The sequence below is a fragment of the Cynocephalus volans genome, chromosome 4 (assembly GCF_027409185.1).
Source record: "Cynocephalus volans isolate mCynVol1 chromosome 4, mCynVol1.pri, whole genome shotgun sequence".
Lineage (NCBI taxonomy): Eukaryota > Metazoa > Chordata > Mammalia > Dermoptera > Cynocephalidae > Cynocephalus > Cynocephalus volans.
The window spans coordinates 161,236,659-161,259,532 of record NC_084463.1 but is presented as its reverse complement, the minus strand read 5'-3'; the positions used below and the strand labels follow the sequence as shown (position 1 = coordinate 161,259,532).

At 51.2% G+C, this 22,874-nt stretch overlaps 2 protein-coding genes across 2 annotated transcripts in view; one reads left to right on the top strand and one right to left on the bottom strand.

Moving 5' to 3' along the window:
* CATSPER1 (cation channel sperm associated 1) overlaps positions 1-4,855 on the top strand; it is an 80,197-nt gene extending 75,342 nt beyond the window's left edge. The window contains exons 7-14 of the mRNA XM_063095175.1: positions 14-105; positions 213-356; positions 864-927; positions 1,098-1,170; positions 1,280-1,340; positions 3,076-3,151; positions 4,563-4,677; positions 4,829-4,855. Coding sequence (XP_062951245.1) covers positions 14-105; positions 213-356; positions 864-927; positions 1,098-1,170; positions 1,280-1,340; positions 3,076-3,151; positions 4,563-4,677; positions 4,829-4,855 — 652 coding nt within the window. The remainder of the gene's footprint in view (positions 1-13; positions 106-212; positions 357-863; positions 928-1,097; positions 1,171-1,279; positions 1,341-3,075; positions 3,152-4,562; positions 4,678-4,828) is intronic.
* Positions 4,856-7,536: 2,681 nt separating this feature from the next.
* LOC134377314 (cystatin-M-like) lies at positions 7,537-8,839 on the bottom strand. The gene is made up of 3 exons (XM_063095969.1): positions 8,600-8,839; positions 8,014-8,133; positions 7,537-7,669 (listed from the first exon to the last, which is right to left on the bottom strand). The coding sequence occupies exons 1-3, from the start codon at positions 8,837-8,839 to the stop codon at positions 7,586-7,588; spliced, it is 444 nt and encodes a 147-aa protein (XP_062952039.1). The 3' UTR covers positions 7,537-7,585.
* Positions 8,840-22,874: the final 14,035 nt, after the last annotated feature.

Genomic DNA, 22,874 nt, shown 5'->3' with positions numbered 1-22,874 from the left:
CCTCTTCCCACAGCTTCCTGACCAGCCTCCATGAAGTGACAGGGACCCTGGGCCGGTCCTTGCCGTCCATCGCGTCCATCCTCATCCTCATGTTTACCTGTCTCTGTATCCTGTGGTGGAAGGGGCGGGGGCAGCAGGGACTCGCGCGGGTGGCAGGAGGGCTCTGACCAGGGGGCTGGGCCCTGGAGCTTGCTTTGACCCTGAACAGCCAGTCCTCTTCTCCGTGGTTCTCCGGGCACTGTTCCGAAGATCGGACCCCAAGCACTTCCAGAACATCTTCACCACCATCTTCACCCTCTTCACTATGCTCACCCTGGATGACTGGTCCCTCATCTACACGGACAGCCGGGCCCAGGGTGGGCGGGGCTCAGGCTGGGGCGGGGCCCGAGGTGGGCGGGGCTCAGGTTGGGGCGGGGTCCGGGGTGGGGCGGGGCTCAGGCTGGGGCGGGGTCCGGGTGGGCGGGGCTCGGGGTGGGCGGGGCTCAGGCTGGGGCGGGGCCCGAGGTGGGCGGGGCTCGGGTTGGGGCGGGGTCCGGGTGGGGCGGGGCAGGGCCCGGGTGGGCGGGGCTCAGGCTGGGGCGGGGTCCGGGGTGGGCGGGGCCCTGGGTGGGGCGGGGCTCAGGCTGGGGCGGGGTTCGGGTGGGGCGGGGCTCAGGCTGGGGCGGGGGGGCGGGGCGGGGCCGGGGGCGGGGCAGTGCCCGGGTGGGGCGGGGCCAAGGATGGATGGAGGGCGGGACTGGCTGGGTGAGCACAACCCGAGGGCTCAGTCTATCTGCCAAGTGGGGCCTGTGATGCCCGCGGGGAGGGGTGCAGGGAGGGTGGCAGAGAACCGCCCACTGACCCTCCCCTCCTGCTCCCCCCAGGAGCCTGGTACATCATTCCCATTCTCATGATTTACATCGTCATCCAGTACTTCATCTTCCTCAAGTGAGGCCCCGCCCTACTCTGCGGCCCAGCATCACTGCCTGCTTCCCCCCACCCATCCCCGGCTGCTCCTCCAGCCCTCTCACCCTGCCGTGCCACACTGAACAGAGGAGGGGACAGGGCCTGTCCTACAGCCTCCTCCTTGAGAGCACCCCCCTGTCTCTCCTCCCCAGCCTGGTGATCGCTGTCCTGGTGGATAACTTCCAGATGGCACTGCTCAAAGGCCTAGAGAAAGTGAAGCAGGAGGTACTGAGTGCTGTGGGGCAGGTGGCACAGATCCACGACGAGGGGGCCCGGGTGCTCCAGGCACAGGTGGGCATGGGCCTCAGGCAGGACTAAGGCCTCTTCTTCACAGAGGGCCGCCCGCGTCCATGAGAAGCTTCTGGATGACTCGCTGACGGAGCTCAGCCAGGAAGGTATGGCCCTGCCCGCCCTTGCCCCACCTGCTCAAGCTCAGGGTGGGCCAGCTCTCCATGCCCGCAGCCTCCTTCCACAGTCACACACACAATTCTAGGCTCCGTTTCAGAGGTTTAGAATCTGAGATGCAGGAGGACTTTCACAGTGCAGAACTTCGGTCCAAAGGGCTCTCGGACAATCCTCCAAAAGACAATTAAACTCAGAGTTGATTCTTCAAAGACCCACTTGCTACAAGGCTAATTAGCCAAATTGTGATTCACCAACCCCCCCATTTCTGTTAATCACTTATAAAGTTCATAGCACTTGGTCTTCCATGGGATGGTTTCAGCTGCCTTTGTGGGTTTCGTCAAGATTATACACACTTGTCCAGAGCCACTCGACGTGGATTGAGAATCTACAAAAATGAAGTTCTTTATTGTTGACCTAAAAGGAACTGAGGCTGAACATATAAAGCATAGGAGTTATTGAGCGAGTGTGACGATCGCATTTGGGGAAACACATAGGTCAGGTCGCCCTGAGAAATATGCTGCGAAGAGGCCAGCAGAGCTTAGCATTTTATAACTACAAGAAGGGGGAAGAATCAAAGGAGAGAGAGACAAGGACAGCCCCGCCTTATCACTTAGTCAGTTTTCTACTGGTTGTACATGCGGTATAGGCTTGGGATGATTACTAGGTTACATCCTACATGCAGGCATCTAGGGTAAGGGACACAAGAAGCATGCTAGGTTATTTGATGACCTTCTAGTGCCATCGAGTCTTCTTCTAAGTAAAAATGGTCTTATGAGAACATTTTCCAGGACATGCAGATGGGACTATGACTTGTCCCACATCTCCCAAGGCACTACAGTTTAGCCACCTGGTCAGAGCAGATTTCCGTGTTATCACTATACATGTTCATTTCACAGCCCCGGCTTTCCGAGTGGATTGGTTTTGAGCCAGCTGGTTTGCTTCCTGCTTAAAGATCCTCAGAACTTTAGATTCTGAGCTCCAGAATCTCACTCTTATAATCAACACCAGAGGATCAAGGATCCTCAGAGGTTACCTAGTCCCTCACCTGTGCTCTCCCACAGGAACCGAGACTCAAATTACTTAACAGGTTGAGGGCACGTCGGCTTTCAGGAGCGCTAGATCCAGGACTCAAATGATGATCACAGGATTTGGCTTCCTTCCATATCTCCACTCCAGAGCCCTCTGTGTGATTTTGTTCTTATGACAACTCTTCCCTTGTAGTGGCAAAATGTGCACTTGCAACTCTAGTTCCAAATCCTTACAGATGAGCCATCCCTAGCCTCCCAGCAGGAAGAGGTCCTCTCCTCCCAGCATTCCCAGTGAAGTCCCAGAAATTAGCATCCTTTGCTCTGATCGAATCACTTGCCTAGTTCTCAACCAGTCACTGCAGCTGAAGAGTAGGCTGCTCTGATCAGCCAGACCCAAGTCACATGTCCTTGAGGACAGGGGTCAGTGAGACCAACTCCAGCTAGACAACATGGACTGAAAAGGAGTAGGGTTGTTGCCCAGGAAAATGGGACACTTTCACTAGAAGAAGAGAGAATGGAAGCTGGACAGACAGACCGCTACACACTCCAAGCCCAGAGAAGCAATGTCTTTGGGGGCACCCTGAACAGAAGCTCCTTTAGCCCCTGTTTGAATATCTCCATGACACACGGGGTTTCTCCCACCTCCTCTCTGAATCCAGCCATCTTCTTGACCTCACCTTTCTTTCTCTCCATCTAGAGCCTGAAGAGATCCTGAGTGAAACCACTATGCAAAAGCAGCTCATTGAGAAAAAGTTTGGGGCCATGACTGAGAAGTGAGGAGATGAGAGAGAGGGGAGAGGTCTGGGGGCCTGGCTGGCAGCTGGGAGGGAAAGAGACATTGCCCACCTCCCTGGAAGGGAGCTGGAGGCAGAAGGCCACTGTATAAAGCGGGGAGTGGCTGCTGCACACCACGCTTCCCAGGTACCACCTGGACAATGCCACCAGCAGGGATTCCACTCATCTCTTTACTCAAGAAACATCCCCAAACCTTGTCAAGGCCAGCCCAGGGAGCACTCTAGGGACCCAAAGAGGACACAGACTCACAGTCTGCCCGTGAGGGCCCCACCTCTACAGACGTGTTTTGGGTCATGGAGTAAGGGGAGACGTCAGCAGGTGGAGGGAGGAGGCGGTGGGGTGAGGGAGCAGCTCAGGTATGGCCTGGAGGCCCAAGGTCACCCTCCGTCCCTGTCCACATAGTGGCCAACTGAGTCAGGACAGCTTCCTCCTCCCCTGAGGCTAAGCCCTCCATGGCTCCTGCCCGCCTCACGATAAGGCCCAGGCTGCTTGCTTTGACCTTGCCTGGCGTCTCCACCTTCAATTCACCCAGCCCCTGAAACAGCCTTCCCTGAAGCCTGCCCCCAGGCCCCCGGTTATGCTCCCTGCTGTTCTCACACCTTGGAGCCCCAGGGACCCTGCCCAAGGCTGCCAAACCCTCAAATTCAGCTCCATTATGCTTCCCCCGGAAGCCTTTCCAGATGCCCACACTGGCTGAGTTTCCCTCCTCTGGGCCCCTCTGCACCCCAAGTTTACACCAACCACCATGTGTTCCTTGTTGTCTGTCTCTGAGAGAAAGGCCATTTCTGATTCATCTGTCTATCCACTGAGCACCTTGCAGTGTTCGTGGTCGTCGGTGTTATTTGATGGATGGGTTGGTAAGACGGGTGGGTGACGAGTGAATGGCTGGATAGGTGACTGCCTATTTGGGTGGGTGAATGAGTGGGTGGGCGAGTGGTCAGGGGCACGACTGCACAGCATGGTGAAGGTGTAGCTGGGCGGGTGGGTTTATGCAGGAAGAGCAGGTGGATGGAGGGACAGGTGAGTGTGGACAGGTGGACTGGCTGGATGGTGAGGGAATGGACAGGTAGATGGGGGGATGGACGGGCAGATGGTTGAATGGGTACCTGGAGAGGTATGGGGCAGATGAAGGGCCAAGCACGTGGGTAGATGGGTGAGTAATGGGGACGGACGCTTCTCACAGTGATACTCAGAAGCCTCCGTGGTACCCGCAGACGTGGGGGCGCTGTTAGGTGTGGAAAAGGAGACACTCCGGAAATAGTGATCTAGGGTGACGTGAGTTTCCGGGGGAGGGGGAGGCAGGCAAGAAGAGCCATGTAGGTGGCGCTGGGGGCGCAGAAGGCCCAGCAGGCAGGTCAGCCTGGCCCTTGCCTCTGCCATTGCCCCCAGGCAGCAGGAGCAGCTGTTCCACTTCCTGCAGCTGGTGGCCGCGGTGGAGCATCAGCAACAGAAGTTCCGCTCCCAGGCATCGGTCATCGATGAGATTGTGGACACCGCATTCGAGGTGACCAGGCAGGATGGGGGGAGGGGCGATGCACGAGGCTGGGGACCTCTGGGCACTCGTGCCCAGAAGTGGCCGTGGGGAACAGTTCCCCGGGCATTGGGGAGGGCAGAGGCTGGCACCGGCTCATTCACCCTCCCGTGCCACCCTGCAGGCTGGGGAAGAGGACTTCAGGAAGTGACCCCTGGAGAGGGACACCAGAGAGACTTCAGCGTCTGACAAGCTGTCCACGGGGGTGGGTTGGGACAAGTCCCCACATCTGCTGTAGTGATTGTCCTGGCCCTGCAGGGTTGGGGCCCCAAGAGAGTTTTAAAACCCCACATGGCTCCGTGTCCTCACTGGCCGGCCCGAGGCACAGGGTCGGGAACTTGTGTGCGTGCACGTGTGAGTGTGGCACGTGAAGGGGGCTGTCTGGGGTCTTCTCCGGCCCACCAGGGCCCGGCAGCCTACTCGGCCCACCACCGCATTGGCAGCAGCCAGAGGGGTGATGCAGAAAGGGACCAGGCTCAGGTGCTGGCTGTGGCAGGAGAGGACAGAGTGGGCAGTGACCCTGCTTGGGAAAGAGGGCCTGCCTGGTCCAGGAGTCAGGAGAAGAACAGGCTGGAAGAACCTGGAGGTGTGAGGGCCTGGGACACCAGGGGACTACAGGAGTAGGGGCTCAGGCCTACCAGGACCCTCAGCATCCAGTGTAATGGTGCCAGTCCCATGGAGATATCATGAACCCAGAGGTGAGAGGTCATTGCCATAGCCTGCGCTTCCTGGGGTCAGACTGCAGAGGCTCAGTGTGGGGAGGGAGCGTGGACGCTGCTCGGGTGCTCGTGGGCTCAGGGCGGGGTAGAGCCATGGTGTGTGTGGCCGGTGTCCTGCTGCTGGGGAGGAAGCGGGACAACGAGGCTGAGGGCTGCCCCCACCCTACCTGGTTAGGGCTTAGATGAGTCCTCTACGTACAGCCTGAGCCTGGGCAGGGTGCCCAGAGCCCATGTCCCCACTGGGGTGTCACGGGGGCACTGGCCTGTGCTGGGAGCTGGAGGCCTAGCACTGAGTCCAGCTCCGGCCCAGCTGTGGCCTGGGGCTCCCCATCCACGGTGGGGTGGGGGTGTCACTGTCTTCAACAGCCACCTCACCTCTAGTGGAGGCCATCCTGGGTATAGTGCAGGCTGGAGGCAGTCTTGGTGACACTCCCGAGTGGAGGCTGAGGGCCACACAAGGTTTTGCCACCACCCACCCCCACCTCCGGGCTGGACCAGACAGTGGAGGAGCCTCAGGGCCACAGGACAGAAGCAGCACCTCCCCTGGGCGCCGCCTGTCTCAGGGCCCAGGAATGGACCGTGCAGAGGAAATGCCACCTGGGATTTGGGCAGATTCCAGGGGTGGAGAGGCCACCTGGCAGACGTCTCGGGACCTCCTCCCCACCACCTCACACATTCATTCAACAAGCAGACGTTTCCTGCCACCTACCCTGGGCCACCCCCATGCTGGGCCTCGTGCTCGTACTTGAGGGCACCTGGGAGCTCATCCAAGCAACACCCACCCCCAGCCCGGGCTGTCTGAGCTGCCACATGTGATAGGCTTGAACAGAAGCAGGGCTGGAATTTGTCCCTGTGTCCCTAACTCCTGTCAAATGCAGTCCCTCAGACTCCCAGGTGGAGTCAGTGTTTATGTCCCACCTCCCCAGCTCCACCCTAATGTGGGCGTGGGGACAGAGGGCAGGGACTGTACCTGGGCTGCTCCTTCTGAGGCCCAGCCTCGGGCAGGTGACCAGGCAGACACCAGTGGGCTGTGGGGCCTTGCGTGCAAGGAGGGGCTGCCGGGTGCCATCCACAGCCACCTGCCTGGGCCTGACGGTGTCCCAGTTACTTCCTTTCCCATCCCAGGTGTGGCTGAGTGGTTGTGTGTCTGAGGGACACCTCTGGGTGTGGCATGTGGGACTCTGGGTTGCGTGTTTGGGGTCTGTGTGTACATCTCCGGGTGGTTTCTCTGGGGTGTGCCGCTTGTGTGTGTTTTTGCTGGTGCTTCTGCGTTGCTAGGTGGTGTGTGGTTGTATTTGCTGGGTATGTGGCTCCGGGAGCATCTGAGTGTGTGTTGAGGGTTTCTGTGCATGTATGTCTGGTGTGTCCTAGGGTTGTGTGTGTGCAGTCAATGTGAACTGCAGCCTGAAATGCTGGTGTGCCAAACATGCTGCAGCTCGGTTTCCTTTAAATGGCGTTAAATGGAATCCATCCCTGCATCCCTCCTGTGGGTAGTAGATTTGAGCTTGGTCCCTCTGGGGCTTCCTGTCCAGTCCCATCCTAGGGTCTTGCCCAGGGCAGGGCACTGGGGGAGTCCGTCTGGCATGTGGTCGTGCTGTGGACTTGAGAGGCGCTGTCCTAGCCCTCATGGTGTCTTGGCCTGCAGGGACTCTGCCGTCCCGCGGCCATATGCAAGGACAGGGATCTTCAGAAGTCGGTGGCTCAGTGTGCTGGGGCCTGCCCGGCTGAACCCACCCCGGGCCACCCTGAACCCCTTCTGGGTGCTGAGAGGGACAGAGCACAGGTGCCTCCCAAAGTATTCACAGACACGGTCCCTGTTCTACTCTCTTGTGTGGCTTTTTCTCCTGCCCCTTATCTCTGAGAATACTGTGAGCTTCTGGCTGCGATTGGGGACTCTGGAGGTTTGCTTCTCTATGTCCGTGATGCGGGGGTGTTTGGGGGACTCTAGGACTGGGGACTGAACCTTGTACCCCCAGCGTTATCCGGGCTGGGAGGGCAGATGCTCGGCTGGGAGTGTTGTGGGTGCCCTGTCAGCTGAGTGGGAGTGGGGCAGGGGGAGTGAAGCACTCACAAGGCACCTATGCAAGAGCAGAGCTGGCGATTTATTGCAAGGGATGTGGCCCAAGGGCCGCCAGCCCCGCCCGCGCCACCCTGGGGGCCTGTTACAGCTGCACACAGTGGTGCTTTAGCAGCTGAGTGGAGTTCTGCCAGGGAACCACCAGCATCTCAAAGTCACAGCGCAGCTTCTGTGGAGACAGCACGGGGGAGAAGGACGGGTGAGCCGGCTGGCCAGCCTCCCGCCAACAGCCAGTGCCCGGCCTGCCCAGACGCCCTGGGGCGAGAGAGGGGCAGGCACTGGCCTGAGGGACATCGAGTCAGGTGGCCGGGGCTGGATTCCAGATCCCGCCAGCGAGTCCTTCACTGCCCAGGGAAGCCCCAGCCTCCTCCTTCCTGCAGGTGTGGTGGCTGAGTCATCCAGAAGGCAGACAGGTTCAGCCAGCGTCCGCCTGGCCAGCCGGACCCGTTCAGTCCACACAGCTGAGGGCTGTGGCCTCTGTGGGGTTCGGGGATCAGGGGACAGGGCTGTTACCTCCTCCTTTGCCCCAGCAGCCAGGGGGCAGGTGGTGAGGTTGATGCCGTCTCCAGCATTCTTCCGGCAGGCCGTGCTCCCCATCTCCACTGTCAGGTAGTACTTGATGCCAGCCACCAGCTGGGGACCATGACGGCAGGGACAGGTCAGGGCTGCCAACAGTCAATCCCAGATCCTGACCTATCGCCTCCCTCCACGTTCTCCCATTGCCCAGGGGCACGTTCCTCACCCTGGTGGGAATCCCTGGGAAGAGGGGCGCAGGCCTGCAGCCTGCAGGACGCGGGAGGCTCAGCAGCACTCAGGAGGCTGAGTCCCCATGGGCACACCTGCCCGCGCCTGCGCAGACCTGCCACCGCCACCACAGGCTGCCCACTGCCCCATCTGCACTCCCCTCCCCAGTCCACCCCGTCAGGGCAGGACTCAGGGAGGCAAGTGGAGGCGAGTTGCCCAACACTGGGTTGGATCCTGTCTTTCTTTGAAGTTTACATATTTCGTTCATTGTGGGTTCTGGAACCCCCTGCGCCCGGGCAGCGTCTGTCTGTCCTCGCCCGCCTCACCCTGGCCCCTGGCCCTCGCCCCGCCACACCTGGCTCTGTGCCTTGAGGATGTGCGTGTCTCGGAAGTAGTAGAGGCTGTTGCTGCCCTTGTTGTAGCTGGCCACTGCCGCCTGTGTAGCCTTCTGCACCTGCGGGTCGCTGGGGGACAGGTCCTGGCGTTCTCCTTGCATGTGCTCCCCTGTCCAGGCCCCAGTGTCACGGGGTAGCGCCAGGAGGCAGAGTGCAAGCAGGGTCAGACCCAGTGCCAGCTTGAGGCTCAGACGTGCCATGGTTGTCAGTGCTGAGCCTGCAGCCCTGCACCGCTTTTACAGGCTCTGCAGGCCACCAGCCCCGCCCCGTCCCGCCCTAAGCCTGCAGTGCGCCCCCGCGACAGCAGCTGGCTACTGAGCAGCCCTTGCTTTCCCCAGGCCACAAGTCCTTCAAGGCCAAGGGGGCAGCACACAGGCCTGAGGACCCTTGTGGGCTATGATGCTGCCCTACTCTCCATGGCACACCCCGTCTGGGGATGGAGCAGACAGTGACAGTCCCCAGCAGCAAGTGCCACCTTAGGTACAGTTCACAGGAGGGCCATTAAGTATGAGCTACCAATAGCAGCGATATTCAAGCTCTTAATCTCGCCAACTTTTCCTAGCTGTGTGACCTTGGAGAAGTTACTTGACCTCTCACTGCCTCGGTTTTCTCTTATGTAAAATGGGTGTTACAAGGATTCAGTGAACTGATATAGGTAAAGTGCTCAGAGGAGGCTGGTGCTATAGAAACAGCAGGTAAACAAGAGTCATTACTTCATTGAGCCAGAGCTGTTTAACTCCCTCAACCAGTACGAAGTGGGAATTACTCACATTTCCATTTTACAGAGGAAAAAACAACACAGAAGAGAGAATTAATTTGCCTAAGGAAATCAGCTGGTCAATAGCAAGTGGTGACACTGGCATTTGAGTCCTGGCATCTTACTTACTGGGTGACTCTGGACAAGTCCCTTGACTTTCCAGAGCCTCAATGTCCTCATCTGAAAAAAGGTGACAATCCTTACTGCTACTGCTAAAGTTGTTCTGCTATTGATGGCTTGAGGCTGAGTCACCCCGGGTACACTGGGCATGTACTAGAGGTATCAGCAAAATAGGGACCCCACGACATTTAAAAAATAATCCAATAATTAATGTATCAAATACAGCTTTGAATCAGTGAACACCGGAAAATCTGGATTTTGCTGGAATTCTATATCTGAATTTTGGAGTTCAGCACAGTTTGTACTTTTAATCACATGTTGCTGGGGGAGGGGGGCCTAACGTCCTTGGGACACTAAGACCTTCTCAGTGCTCAGAGCCTCCAAGAGCCTTAATGGGCCTGGAAGAGGTAGTGGTTTACAGGACCTGACAATCACCTGGCGCTTAATAAGTGGTAGCTGTTACTGTGATGAATAAGTACACATCCAGCCTATCTCTCCCCACCTTCAATTCAGGGCCTCTCAGAAAGCCAGGGCCACAAAAGGAGGTGATTTCTGACATGGACACCCAAACCAGAGTGTGGTCACTGCCCAGTGCAGCTGCCAGCCTGCTTCCCAGCCCCCTCAGCCCAGCTGTGAAAAAGAAGCTCTGCACCTCCCTGGGATCCCAACACCTGCACTGACCTTCTGCAGATCATGAGGCTTGACTCTTGATACGTGTGTGTGTTCCACGGCTCTTCACTCCCGTGACTGTCCGTGTGTGTGTTCCATGGGCTCTTCACTCTCGTGACTGTCCGTGTGTGTGTTCCATGGGCTCTTCACTCCCGTGACTGTCCGTGTGTGTGTTCCACGGCTCTTCACTCTCGTGACTGTCCGTGTGTGTGTTCCACGACTCTTCACTCCCGTGACTGTCCGTGTGTGTGTTCCACGACTCTTCACTCTCGTGACTGTCCATCATCCCATCCTGGATCCCTTGAATTTAGCAGCTCTTCAGGCCATGAGGTAGCGGTTCATTCAGACACTGCTTTTTCCATTCATTCACACGCTCACTTCTCAAACATTGACTCCTGTCGAATGTGGGTGCCTGGACACAATCTCTGCCCTTGAAGGGCTCCAAGGCTGGGACTGGTCACTTAACCAGTCACAGACCATCCATTGATGGAGGACTGTCCTCCTCCCTATCGGAACATTCACCACGGTGGAGTCTATCCGTCCACATTTCCCCCACTAGACAGTGAGCTGCTTCAGGACAGAGACTGGAAACCAGCACCTGAATGATGGCCTTATTGGAGGGCAGGGAGGGACCCTCGCTTTTAACTTCCGATCCCCCAGACCTGGTTCCTAGTAGTTCAGTGAACATAGCAAATGTCTCTCCAACAAGCAGAGAGAGGTGAGTGTCTTACTGGATGGAGACGTGAAAGGCAGCCAAGGGGAGGGGATGTTCCAGTAGGATCTTAAAGGGAGAGGGAGAGTTTACCACGAGGACGGGGTGATGAGGAAGGCCGGGTTTTCTATGTATGAGTTACCACGTGAGCTAAGAAAGACGTGCAGGTGCAGGAGCAGGTGCCCTCAGGATCCACTCCAGCTGACTCTGAATTTCCAACAGGCCCTGGAAGGGCTCAGGCCTGTGGCCCCAATACCAGCACAGGGCTGGCCTGGAGGCACCTTAGGAGTGGGTGACAGGTGAGCATGTAGGGATGACAATGACCCTGACCCAGATTGGGAGAGTGCCTGGGTCCCCCCACTTGCACAGCCCCGAATTTCTGGCCCCCTTCTAGCCGGCAGAACCCAGCGGACCCACAAGAAGCAGCACACAATGAACTTCTTCCGCTGGCTGTGGAAAAAATTAAGCTACTTTGGTTCCAGTCAAGATGTCGGAATAGACGGTCCCCATCCTCACTCTCTCCCACAAATCAACCAATTTACAAGTATAAAAATGTAACCACAGCCAAGCTGGGGCCGCTAGAGCTCAGGGGAAGAGGTGGAGACCTACCGAGTCCATGAAGGCGGGAGAAGCCATGAGGAGAGAAAGAAAAAACTGCTCTGAGCATTTCAGGCCATGGCCACTTTAAGGCTGGGGCTGCTGAGCTCACGGAGCAGGAGCCAGCAGAAGCCGCGGCTGTGCCCTTCAGATGGAATTGCTTGGAGGCAGCAGGGGAGAAGAGGGCCTCGGTGTCCCCCAGGCCAGCAAGACCACTAACAGGGTTCCCATGGACCCATGCAGGAGCAAGGAGCCAGAACAACTGAAAAAAGGAGCCACTCAGAGGCTGGTGAGTCACTGCAAGAGACTGGAGCATGGACCATCCCATGGGAAGTGTTTGCAGTACAGGCAGTGGGGGAGACGGGCCCACTGGGAGAACACTGGGACACAGCAAGGACAGTCAATCCACTCCCCAATCAGCACAGGGTCACTGAGAGGAGACTGGTCGGGAATGCAGAATTGCATGGGGTGCAGTTCAATGAAAAAACTCAGGCCCAGTTCAGAGATTCTACACAACCCAGGTGCACCAAGTCTCTGGAGAGCTGGAAGTACCTATATGGTCAGCCATTAAACCCTGAGATGCACAAAAAGCCTTCCCTAGGGAAACAGCAGCAAAGCAGCAATTTGGCTCAACCATAGAGCTCAAGTACTGTTCCCCACAGGAAGATCCCCCATTTTAGAAGTAAGCAAAGGATAAAATATTAGTTCTGGCCCAGGTATAGCACCAGCATCTCAGGGCTGGCATGGAGTGGGGACCAAATGCCCCACCCGTAACCATGCAGACTGCCGGTGCCTTGGGGACAGCCTCGGAACCTGAGGCTTGAAGCTGGGGACCAGACCCCACTCCCACACCCAGGCACACTGCCAGTGCCTCAGGGCCCTGCACAGGGACCCAGGGTATGGAGCAGGGACTGGACCCCCAACCCACAGCCAGTCACACCACCAGCTCCAAGGAGCATGTGAAAAACATCACCTCCAGGGCCAGCCTGTGGCTCACTCGGGAGAGTGTGGTGCTGATAACACCAAGGCCACGGGTTTGGATCCCATATAGGGATGGCTGGTTAGCTCACTGGCTGAGCGTGGTGCTGACAACACCAAGCCAAGGGTTAAGATCCCCTTACCGGTCATCTTTTAAAAAAAAAAAACATCACCTCCATGTGGGTGGCCGACCACAGCAACCACATTAACCACAGCTGCCACAAAAGTGGCTAGACATCACAACCACCACGCAGATGGTCCACCTGCCACTGGAGTGCATCGACACAAGGAGAGTCACCAGCAGAGACTAAAGAAAAGAAGAGGATGTCTCTCTAAACAAAGCCCATTCCAGAGTGACAGAGGAAGCATCCGCTCCATGGTAATATTGGGGACCTGAACACACCTCTCAGCATTGGACAGATCAACTAGGCAACACATCAACAGAGTAACCATTATTCTTTCAGAAGGAGAGAAGAAATCTAGGGTTATCAGTGGTGGGAAGAGGCAGGGAGAGGGGCGTGGGGAGAGATTGGACAAGGGGCATAAAGAATAAGTACAATTTGTAACGATATACAAACTAGTAATAACGATTTGATCAACATATGTCAATATTGAATCCCCAAAATATGTATAATCAATTATGATTCAATTAAAAAAAAATTAACTTCACTCAGGGCTTCAGAAGAATGATCTGGAAACTGACTGAGTCCCTGGCCTTTGAAGCCTTCATCTTCCTCATCGTCTGCCTCAACACCGTCATGCTTGTGGCCCAGACCTTTGCTGAGGTCGAGGTCTGGGGCGGTAAGAGCCAGGGAACCCTGCTCCCGTGGGGAAGGCCTCTGATGCTGTTCCAGGGCCTCCTGTGGGCCTGACCCAGTGCCTCACACAACTTGGCTCACTTGATCTGCAGCCCTGGGACGTGGATGACGTTGCCCAGTCTTAGAGAGGCGGCTCAGAAAGACATTGCTGAGGTGGCCACCCGGCCAGCCACGGAAAGACCCGCCACGCTGGACGCTGTGCTGTTCGCAGCTACGGCCACCAGGCGGCGCACGTGTCCAAATACAGTTGCTGCTTTGGGCGGGAAGGGTCCCCAGCTCCCAGGGTCTGCTGCAGGGGTCAGGAGACTCTGAGGAGGAGGCCTTGGATGGGGTGACAATGGAAAGCCTGCACAGGCTGGCTCCTAAACCCCGTGGAACAGGGTGAAGGAAAGGACCAGCCACATGCTGTTTCAGGCTCTATTCCAAGCACTTTACTGTGTTAAATGCATTTAATGCTCATGACAACTCTATCCAGCAGGCTTTTATTATCTCCATTTTAGAGACAAGAAAACTGAGGCATAGAGATTTTCACAGTGTAGAACTTTGGTCCAAAGGGCTCTAGGACAATCCTCCAAAAGACAATTAAACTCAGAGTTAATTCTTGAAAGACCCACTTGCTAAAAGGCTAATTAGCCAAATTGTGATTCACCAACCCCCCCATTTCTGTTAATCACTTATAAAGTTCATGGCACTTGGTCTTCCATGGGATGGTTTCAGCTGCCTTTGTGGGTTTCGTCAAGATTATACACACTTGTCCAGAGCCACTCGACGTGGATTGAGAATCTACAAAAATGAAGTTTTTTATTGTTGACCTAAAAGGAACTGAGGCTGAACATATAAAGCATAGGAGTTATTGAGCCAGTGTGACGATCGCATTTGGGGAAACACATAGGTCAGGTCGCCCTGAGAAATACGCTGCGAAGAGGCCAGCAGAGCTTAGCATTTCATAAACAAAGGAAGGGGGAAGAATCAAAGGAGAGAGAGACAAGGACAGCCCCGCCTTATCACTTAGTCAGTTTTCTATTGGTTGTACATGCGGTATAGGCTTGGGATGATTACTAGGTTACATCCTACATGCAGGCATCTAGGGTGAGGGATACAAGAAGCATGCTAGGTTATTTGATGACTTTCTGGTGCTATCTAGTCTTCTTCTAAGTAAAAATGGTCTTATGAGATCATTTCCAGGACATGCAGATGGGACTACTGATTTGTCCCACATCTCCCAAGGCACTACAGTTTCGCTGACCTGGGCAGAGCAAATTTTCATGTTATTTTCCCATTTTGATAAAAAAAATCACTCATCTAGGACTGGCCCATGGCTCACTTGGGAGAATGTGGTGCTGATAACACCAAGGCCACAGGTTCGGATCCCTATACAGGGATGGCCGGTTGGCTCACTTGGGAGAGTGTGGTGCTGATAACACCAAGGCCATGGGTTTGGATCCCTATATAGGGATGGCTGGTTCGCTCACTTTGGAGAGCATGGTGCTGACAACACTAAGTCAAGGGTTAAGATCCCCTTACTGGTCATCTTTAAAAAAAAAATCGCTCATCTAAAAGCACTGATAATCAACTCAGATAGACTTTTTTGTCCCTCATGGCTGGGAAGTCTCATCCCTGGAAAAAGTCTTGTCATAACTAAGTGGGAAAGAAACTAGTCTCTGGGCTCTAGGTCTCCGTTGAATTTTAAACAATATGAGAGTTGGGATGGAAAGATAGATTGTTCAATTCTTCGTAATACTCAAAAACCTGGATAGGGACATTTGTCACATATTTGACAGGAGGATAAGTTGTGGCCTCAGGCCAAATATTGTGTCCATGTGAACTATGAATAAAACAAATGTACTTCACAGGGCCTGCTTTTCCAAAGCCTTGCAGTTTCAAATATTGACCTTGCAAAGGACAGGAAATTTTCCCCAGGCTATATAGTCTCTGTTGTAAGATAAAAAATCGTAACACAGCAAGGCTGCTGGTTCAAAGACAGACAGGTTACTGATTGATATGTAAAGATACTGGGAAATTGCTGTTAGAAGAGAATGTTTGCTAAAATCAAGCTTTTGTTAGTGGATCAACTTAATTGCATTATAGAATGTCACCTTTCTTTCTTAGTAAATGTTACCAGCTTCTGTTGTTAAACTTGTTAAACTGTATTTAGATAAAATCCCACCTATGTTCTCTTCCTGGAACTTCCTGGTCTGAAGGATAAATGCAGGAAGAGAACACCAATTCATGGTTAATTTCCCAAATGGAAGGAACACCTCTATCTTGAGGGTTCTTGGAGATTAACCGCTTTTTGGGGCTTCTCACTGCTCAGAAGAGATTGGCTTTGAGTAATCTTTGGTGGCTCCGTCACCCAGGGGAAAAGGGGTGTCAAATCCATTAGAGGCAAAGCAACATATCCATTGTGGAAATAGTTTGCCTTCAAAAGTTTTAGTGGGCTGGTTGGTGAAAAACTGCAAAAGAAAAACTAAGGGCATTTTCACAACTTAGGTAGTAAGTTTAACCTTCCATAAGCCTGGGAAAAGAAATAATGAAGCAAGAGTGTAACTTTGTAAGTAATCTTGAGGCATATGGCCTGTTCAGAATGTGAACCAAGAGATGTGACCCACAGTCTGACAAAGGCCTGAGACTGGCAGAATTCCCCGGCGTAAAAGTAAAAGTCCAAATGTTTCAGCAACGCTGATCACGGAGTTGTCGTTGGGTCAGGTGCAGGATCTTAGGTAACCGCTGTCTGCTCAGGTGCCGTCTTCTTCTGGCCGGAAGGTTGAGGCATTTGGCTGTGGGTTAGTTTCAGTTGAGTATCTCCAGCAACAAAGGAGGTCCACTCAGGCATATCTGCATTTTCAAAAGGAGAAACACGGGCCGAGCCCGTGGTGCACTCGGGAGAGTGCAGCGCTGGGAGCGCAGCGACGCTCCCATCGCAGGTTCGGATCCTATATAGGACTGGCGGGTTCACTCACTGGCTGAGTGCTAGTCATGGAAAAGACAAATATATATATATATATATATATATATATATATATATATATATATATATATATATATATATATGAGAAACATGAATCTATGAGTCAATGTCTTTAAGCTGAGCCGCGTGGGGATTGTTTAACAATACCTGCTACGGTCCCTTCCAACGTGGCTTGGAAGGGAGTCCTTTTATTTGATGATGTTTTCAATAAACAAAATCTCTGGACTGTAGATCATGGTCTTTGATGTCTTTGTCTTCCAGCAGCTCGCTGTGGAGGGAATCCTTTATTAATTTAGAATTTTTGGAGGGAGCTTTCTAAGGCCTTGGGGTGATGAAGAATCTCAGGTTTTAGAAGAGTTGCTTCATGAAGTCCTTCACGTGGGGGGGGAGGTCCACCTGCTATTATTTCAAAGGGAGACACTGCTGCTCTCCAAAGCGCAAGGTGGGCAACCGAGGCAAGAGCCTTTGGCCACGCTTCGTGATTAGATGGAAAGACTTGACCAGTGCAACGCGTCTCTCCCTCACGGTGGAGCCCACAGGGAGCTCCCAGGAGGAATACTTGATAAAATTCAGAATTCGGTCCAGATAACAAAGACTCAAAAAAAAAAAAAAAAAAAGAAAAGAAAAGAAAGAAAGAAAAAATAACAATAATGGACAGAGCTCACATATTATTAATTCTAAAGCTAATGTTGTTAAAAAAAAATCTTTTAAACCAATTTATCCAATCTTACGCAGCTTTGACCACATAAGATTTTTATAAATTCTTTATAACAAAAACCTAATTTTTTTCTTCCTTTTTTCAACTTTTTATATCGACGTAGTTCTATCTGTAACATTCCTCTTCATTTCGAAGCAACCCTCAAATGTCTTCAAGCTTGGACAAAAGTGCCTCTTTAAAAAAGAGACAAACCACATCCTCACGCCTTTTTTATAATCTTTTTTACCAAAACCACATTTTACTTTCCTTATACATTCTCTATATAGAATCGTTCCTTCTCAGTAGTTTTAATTACGTATATTAACTACAGTTTTAACTGTCAGTGACCCAAGTGTCCAGTGATCAAGCAGTAACTGTTTTATATCAGTACCTGTCGATGAAACCATTTTATAATCTCCAGAAAGATAGGTTTCCTCAAAATTTTCATTCACAGATCCAAATATATTTAGCTTTTTATACCATATAAATAATATGTCAAAGTTTGTGTTTAATAATTGAAGGTTATGATTATGTTTAATAATTAATATTTCAATATTTTAATTGAGAAATGCTTAATAATTAATATTTATGATCAAGATTATGTTTAAGAATGAATATTTCAATATTTTAATTTAGAAATGTCAGATATCTTATGATTACTATTACTTAACATGACTTAGATTTTAAATTATTGAAAAGATTTTTTTCAGACTCAGATAAATCTATGCATAAACGTTTATTCTAATCCCATTTACCTAATTTACTCATTTTAAACAGTTATTTTAAATTGCTTTTGGAAAACAAAGCTAGCCATTTCAGTTAAATTTTTATTTTTCTTTCTTTCAGAAAAGCAAATTCACATCAACCAGTCTCCCCTTAACCAAAACCTTTAAGATACTGAACATAGTTACCCTTTTCAAAGTTTTCCCCCTTAGCCATCCTGGGTCCCAAATACTCACGTGGCATCCAGGGTGACTATGAATGTCAGGGCCCATCTTGGTCCTGGATTTACATACCCAGGGTAGAGCCCAGTACAGAGGACAAAGCTACAAAGGCCATGTCTGGAGGACTTGAGATCTTCCAGCATGGCCCAGCAGCCAGCTCTCACAGCTTTAACTTACAAATTAATCAAGTGAGTATCAAAAATATCATGGAAGTAACATTTCATGATTTTTTATATTTTTAATTTTTGGCAGCTGGCTGGTGCGAGGATCTGAACCCCGGACTTTGGTGTTATCATCACCATGCTGTAACCAAGTGAGCTACCAGCCAGCTCCCATGATCTTAAAACATCTAGAAGAGACAGAATAAATTAGTCTGACAAATTGACCTAGGCAAAAATGTCTGATTAAAATTTGAAAACATTTCTATTTTATTCTACCAATAATTTTTTTTTTTTTTAAATGACCGGTGAGGGGATCTTAACCCTTGACTTGGTGTTGTCAGCACCACGCTCTCCCAAGTGAGCCACAGGCCGGCCTTTATTTTACCGATAATTTTTAAACTAGTTTTCTTTACCAAAGATTGCTAAAGTCACATGAACTTAAAAGCATTTGGACTTAATTTATGAGTGTGCACAGTATTTATAAGCCAATTTGATACCATGACAGTAGACAAACACAAGTATAGGTATAGACATGTAGACACAAAACACCACAAACATACACAGATGCGCATACATAGAAACACATACAGATCTGGGTCCTGATGAAGATTCCAGTTTCCACAGTGGAATTTGCATCTTATTTAATGAGATGGAATATTGCAAGTGCTTAGTAAATATCAGCTATTATTTTATTACATGATCGCATCATCAGATGGGTTACTGGGAATATTCGATGGGGATTTGTTGACAGAAATAAATCTGTCCTTTTGCCAACTCTATAACATATGATAATAATAGGTAATATAAGAAAATAATATAATAATATAAGAGATAATAATAATAAGGTACCATCAGCTTGTATGTAAACATACACAAAAACACAGAAACAAATAAAGACTCCATAAAGATCAGATCATTTAGATTTTTCATTTGTTCTTTTTTTTTGGCAGCTGCCAGTATGGGGATCTGAACCCTTGAATTGGTGTTATAACATTTGTTAGTTCTTAAAGAGTTTTTCTTTTTCTCTCCAACTATCAATGTTTGATTACCTGTTTCATAGCCCTAAGCAATGGTTAGCTAGACAGCCCTGAATTTGTACTTCGTAAGGGATGATTCCTGAGTGAAACAAGGCAGAAGATCTATATCTCAAGGCACAGAGAAGGAATGTAAGTTTTTCTAAGAAAGAGCTTCAGGGCCGGCCCGTGGCTCACTCGCGAGAGTGCGGTGCTGATAACACCAAGGCCACAGGTTCGGATCCCATATAGGGATGGCCGGTTAGCTCACTGGGTGAGCATGGTGCTGACAACACCAAGTCAAGGGTTAAGATCCCCTTACCGGTCATCAAAAAAAAAAGAGCTTCAAACATATTCCCTGTTAGGTCTGAATGTTTCCGAAGCTCAACTGGGTAGATAAAATATCCACTCCTAATAAAACGGAATTTGTTGCCTTTTTTTTTTCTAATTTGGTCTTGAGACTTCTCTCTAGAAAGTGACTATAAACTCTAGTTCTGGCTGACAGGTTTAGATATTTTCTAGGAGAGCCCTGATAGGGGCAGAATTAGGTTTAGGTATGTCACTTAGGTATGACACAGAGGAGAATTTAAAAATAGATGTCCAGATAACATAAAATTATAGGAATTCCCTATAGGATTTTCAAAGAAATACACAGAAAATAAAGAAGTTTGTTCAGAGTAACCAATTGAATGCCAGAATCCTATCTTTGGAAATCAATGTAGTTAGGTGACGTTTTCAATATTATTTCTGTTCCTTAACTGGATTACTGAGCTAACAGCGAAGCCCATTAACAAATAGGGCCAAAGGAAAAGAAAAAAAAGGAGGGGTTCACTCAAGTGACAAGTTCCCATGGGGAGGGGAAAAAAACGAACAGAGAGAAATAGAGACACTTTTTAAAATAGGGCTTGAAGCCACATTTTGACTGTAGAGCTCTAAGAAAAAAGGTCCTTTCTAATCTATTATTATCAGATTTTAGCCAGAACAAACCGCCAATATACCTGGTTTTTAAACTTTTAGGTAGCTACCAAGTGACTGAAACAAAACCAAAGAGGTTTTTTACGATCTATACTCTTTCCCACCACAACTGAAAGAGACAAGCTGAGATGGGGCAGGCCACCAGTGTGTGGAGGGGACAGGAAGCCGCTGGGATGGACATGTCCCTCGTGATCGGGGCCACAAGGCCACCAAGTTCACGGTCCACACCGTGTTGGGGCTGAAGCGCATCCTCGAAGACACCCTCAAGGTGCCTCCGGATGAGCAGCGGCCGTGCGAGGACAAGCAAGTCCTGGATGACTGCACATCGCATGAGGGGGGCTTCACCAGCCAAATGGCCCGGCCCCAGCCCCCACCACAGCGGGGCAGATGACGCCTCCTGGACCCCGAGCATAGCATCGAGCCCTGCTCCAGGCCCGCGAGCTGCGACGACGAAGCTGCAGGACTCAGAGAGCAGAGGGGGCCCCAACCACCCCCAGGCCCATGCCACCCAGCAAAAGAGGTGTGGATGTCAAAAAACAAGCAGAACAAGAAAGAGGAAAGTTTAGAAAATTTTCTAGCCATATATGAGCATAACCCACATTTTTCCAGGCTGTATTTTCTAGGATCTCAGCTTCTTAGCTGACTGTTGGTCCCTCTAGACAGAAAATTAAAACCATGGGTAAGATAAGAAGGAGATCGAAAGCTGTCTACGGGCATAGAAGGATCACAAATGTAAACCCCAAAGGGTTGAGTCTTACTCTTTAAACAACAATTTTAACTGATTTTTATAAATGTTTCTTTCCAGAGTTAAAAGAATTTCGTGGCAGGTCTAAAGAACTTTAACTCCGTTTCAAAAACAATCTCTGCTCAAAAGGCTGTTTCGGTAACTTCCTGCTGACATTCCAAAGGGCTTCGTATCTCCAAGGGACTGATTCCCTAACCAGGCAGCTGGGTGGAAGTATGGGATCCTAACCATCAGACCACAGGCTGAAGTGCCTCTTTTGCAAGTCCCGCAGGGGATTGAAAGTAGGCAATTTCAACATACAAAGGATTTAAACTTGTTGTAAACCTAAAAGTCTGCTTCTAAGTAAAAATGGTCTTATGAGAATGTTTTCCAGGACATGCAGATGGGACTATGACTTGTCCCACATCTCCCAAGGCACTACAGTTTAGCCACCTGGTCAGAGCAGATTTCCGTGTTATCACTATACATGTTCATTTCACAGCCCCGACTTTCCCAGTGCATTGATTTTGAGCCAGCTGGTTTGCTTCCTGCTTAAAGATCCTCAGAACCTTAGATTCTGAGCTCCAGAATCTCACTCTTATAAACAACACCAGAGGATCAAGGGTCCTCAGAGGTTACCTAGTCCCTCACCTGTGCTCTCCAACAGGAACCGACACTCAGTGCAAAAGAGCTTAAGCAAAAAAGGAAATTAATTGGCTCAAATTACCCTGGACCACCCGGACAATGCCACCAGCAGGGATTCCACTCGTCTCTTTACTCAAGAAACATCCCCAAACCTTGTCAAGGCCAGCCCTGGGAGCACTCTAGGGACCCAAAGAGGACACAGACTCACGGTCTGCCCATGAGGGCCCCACCCCTACAGACGTGTTCTGGGTCATGGAGGAAGGGGAGACGTCAGCAGGTGGAGGGAGGAGGCGGTGGGGTGAGGGAACAGCTTGGGTATGGCCTGGAGGCCCGAGGCCACCCTCCGTCCTTGTCCACATAGTGACCAGCTGAGCCAGGACAGCTGGGGACTCGTGGCTGGGGACTCTTGCTCCTACCTGGGGTCCTTGCCACAGGCTCCTGCTTCCTGGCTTTCAGACCTGGCTCCCCACAGATCCTTCTCTCGGAAAGCTGGGCCCTGTTCCATCCTGTCCAGACTGGCTCCACACCAGGGGACAGGGTGGGCCTGACCGCTGGCATCCTCGGCGCCATCGGTGATCAGTCCTGCGCCAACCTCCCTCAGGTCATTGCAGCCACCCTTGGTACCTCCTTGCCTCAGCTGCACTGTCGGACGAGCACGGCACATTCCTCTCTCCTCCAGGCCTCCTGCGCTGTGCCCTCTGCCTGGGTGTGCTCTGGGTGCTGATGCCGGGCTCAGGCGACTGAGAGCTGGCAGAGCTGAGCTCCAACCCCGGCTCGCTTCACCTCCTGCGTCACTCCCCTGACCATCCTCCATATTCCAGCTGCTTGGTCACCGCCCTGGTCTGGGCTCTTGGCACTGCTGCCAGACTTTTATTTATTTATGTATTGGAACCTAGTTGATTGTGCATATCTGTAGGGTACAGCATTGGATATCAATACCCGTGTGCAATGTGTTATGATCAAATCAGGATAATTAGTATATTCTTCATTATACAATGTAATCGATTTTCGTGGCCCTTTACCAATTTCTCCCTTTCCCCCCCTTTCTCTTCCCCTTTCCCATCTCTGGTAGTCTCAGTTCTGTTCTCTTAAAAGTTCAATGTACTGTTGTGATTGTTGTATCTTTTATTTATCTATTTGTTTATTTACTTATTTTTTATTAGCTTCCACATATAAGTGAGGACATGGGGTATTTCTCTTTTAGTGCCTGGCCTATTTCACTTAACATAATTTTCTCTAAGTTCATCCAGGTTGCTGCAAATGGCAGAATTTCATTTTTTGTGTGTGTGTGTGTGAGAATTTCATTCTTTTTTAATGGCAGAGTGGTATTCCAGTGTGTAAATATACCACATGTTCCTCTCCAGTCATCTGATGATGGACCTTTAGGTTGGTTCGAACTCTTGGCTATTGTTAAATAGAGTTGCAGTAAGCATGGGAGTGCCGGTGTCCCTTCGACA

Bases quoted from the DNA above. Each gene is read 5' to 3' on its own strand.
- LOC134377314 (XM_063095969.1), bottom strand. From the start codon at position 8,839: ATGGCACGTCTGAGCCTCAAGCTGGCACTGGGTCTGACCCTGCTTGCA. The intron at 8,134-8,599 runs GTGTGGCGGGGC...CATGGTCCCCAG, and splicing joins TCCTCAAGGCACAGAGCCAG to CTGGTGGCTGGCATCAAGTA. The intron at 7,670-8,013 runs GTAACAGCCCTG...CTGTCTCCACAG, and splicing joins CTGCTGGGGCAAAGGAGGAG to AAGCTGCGCTGTGACTTTGA.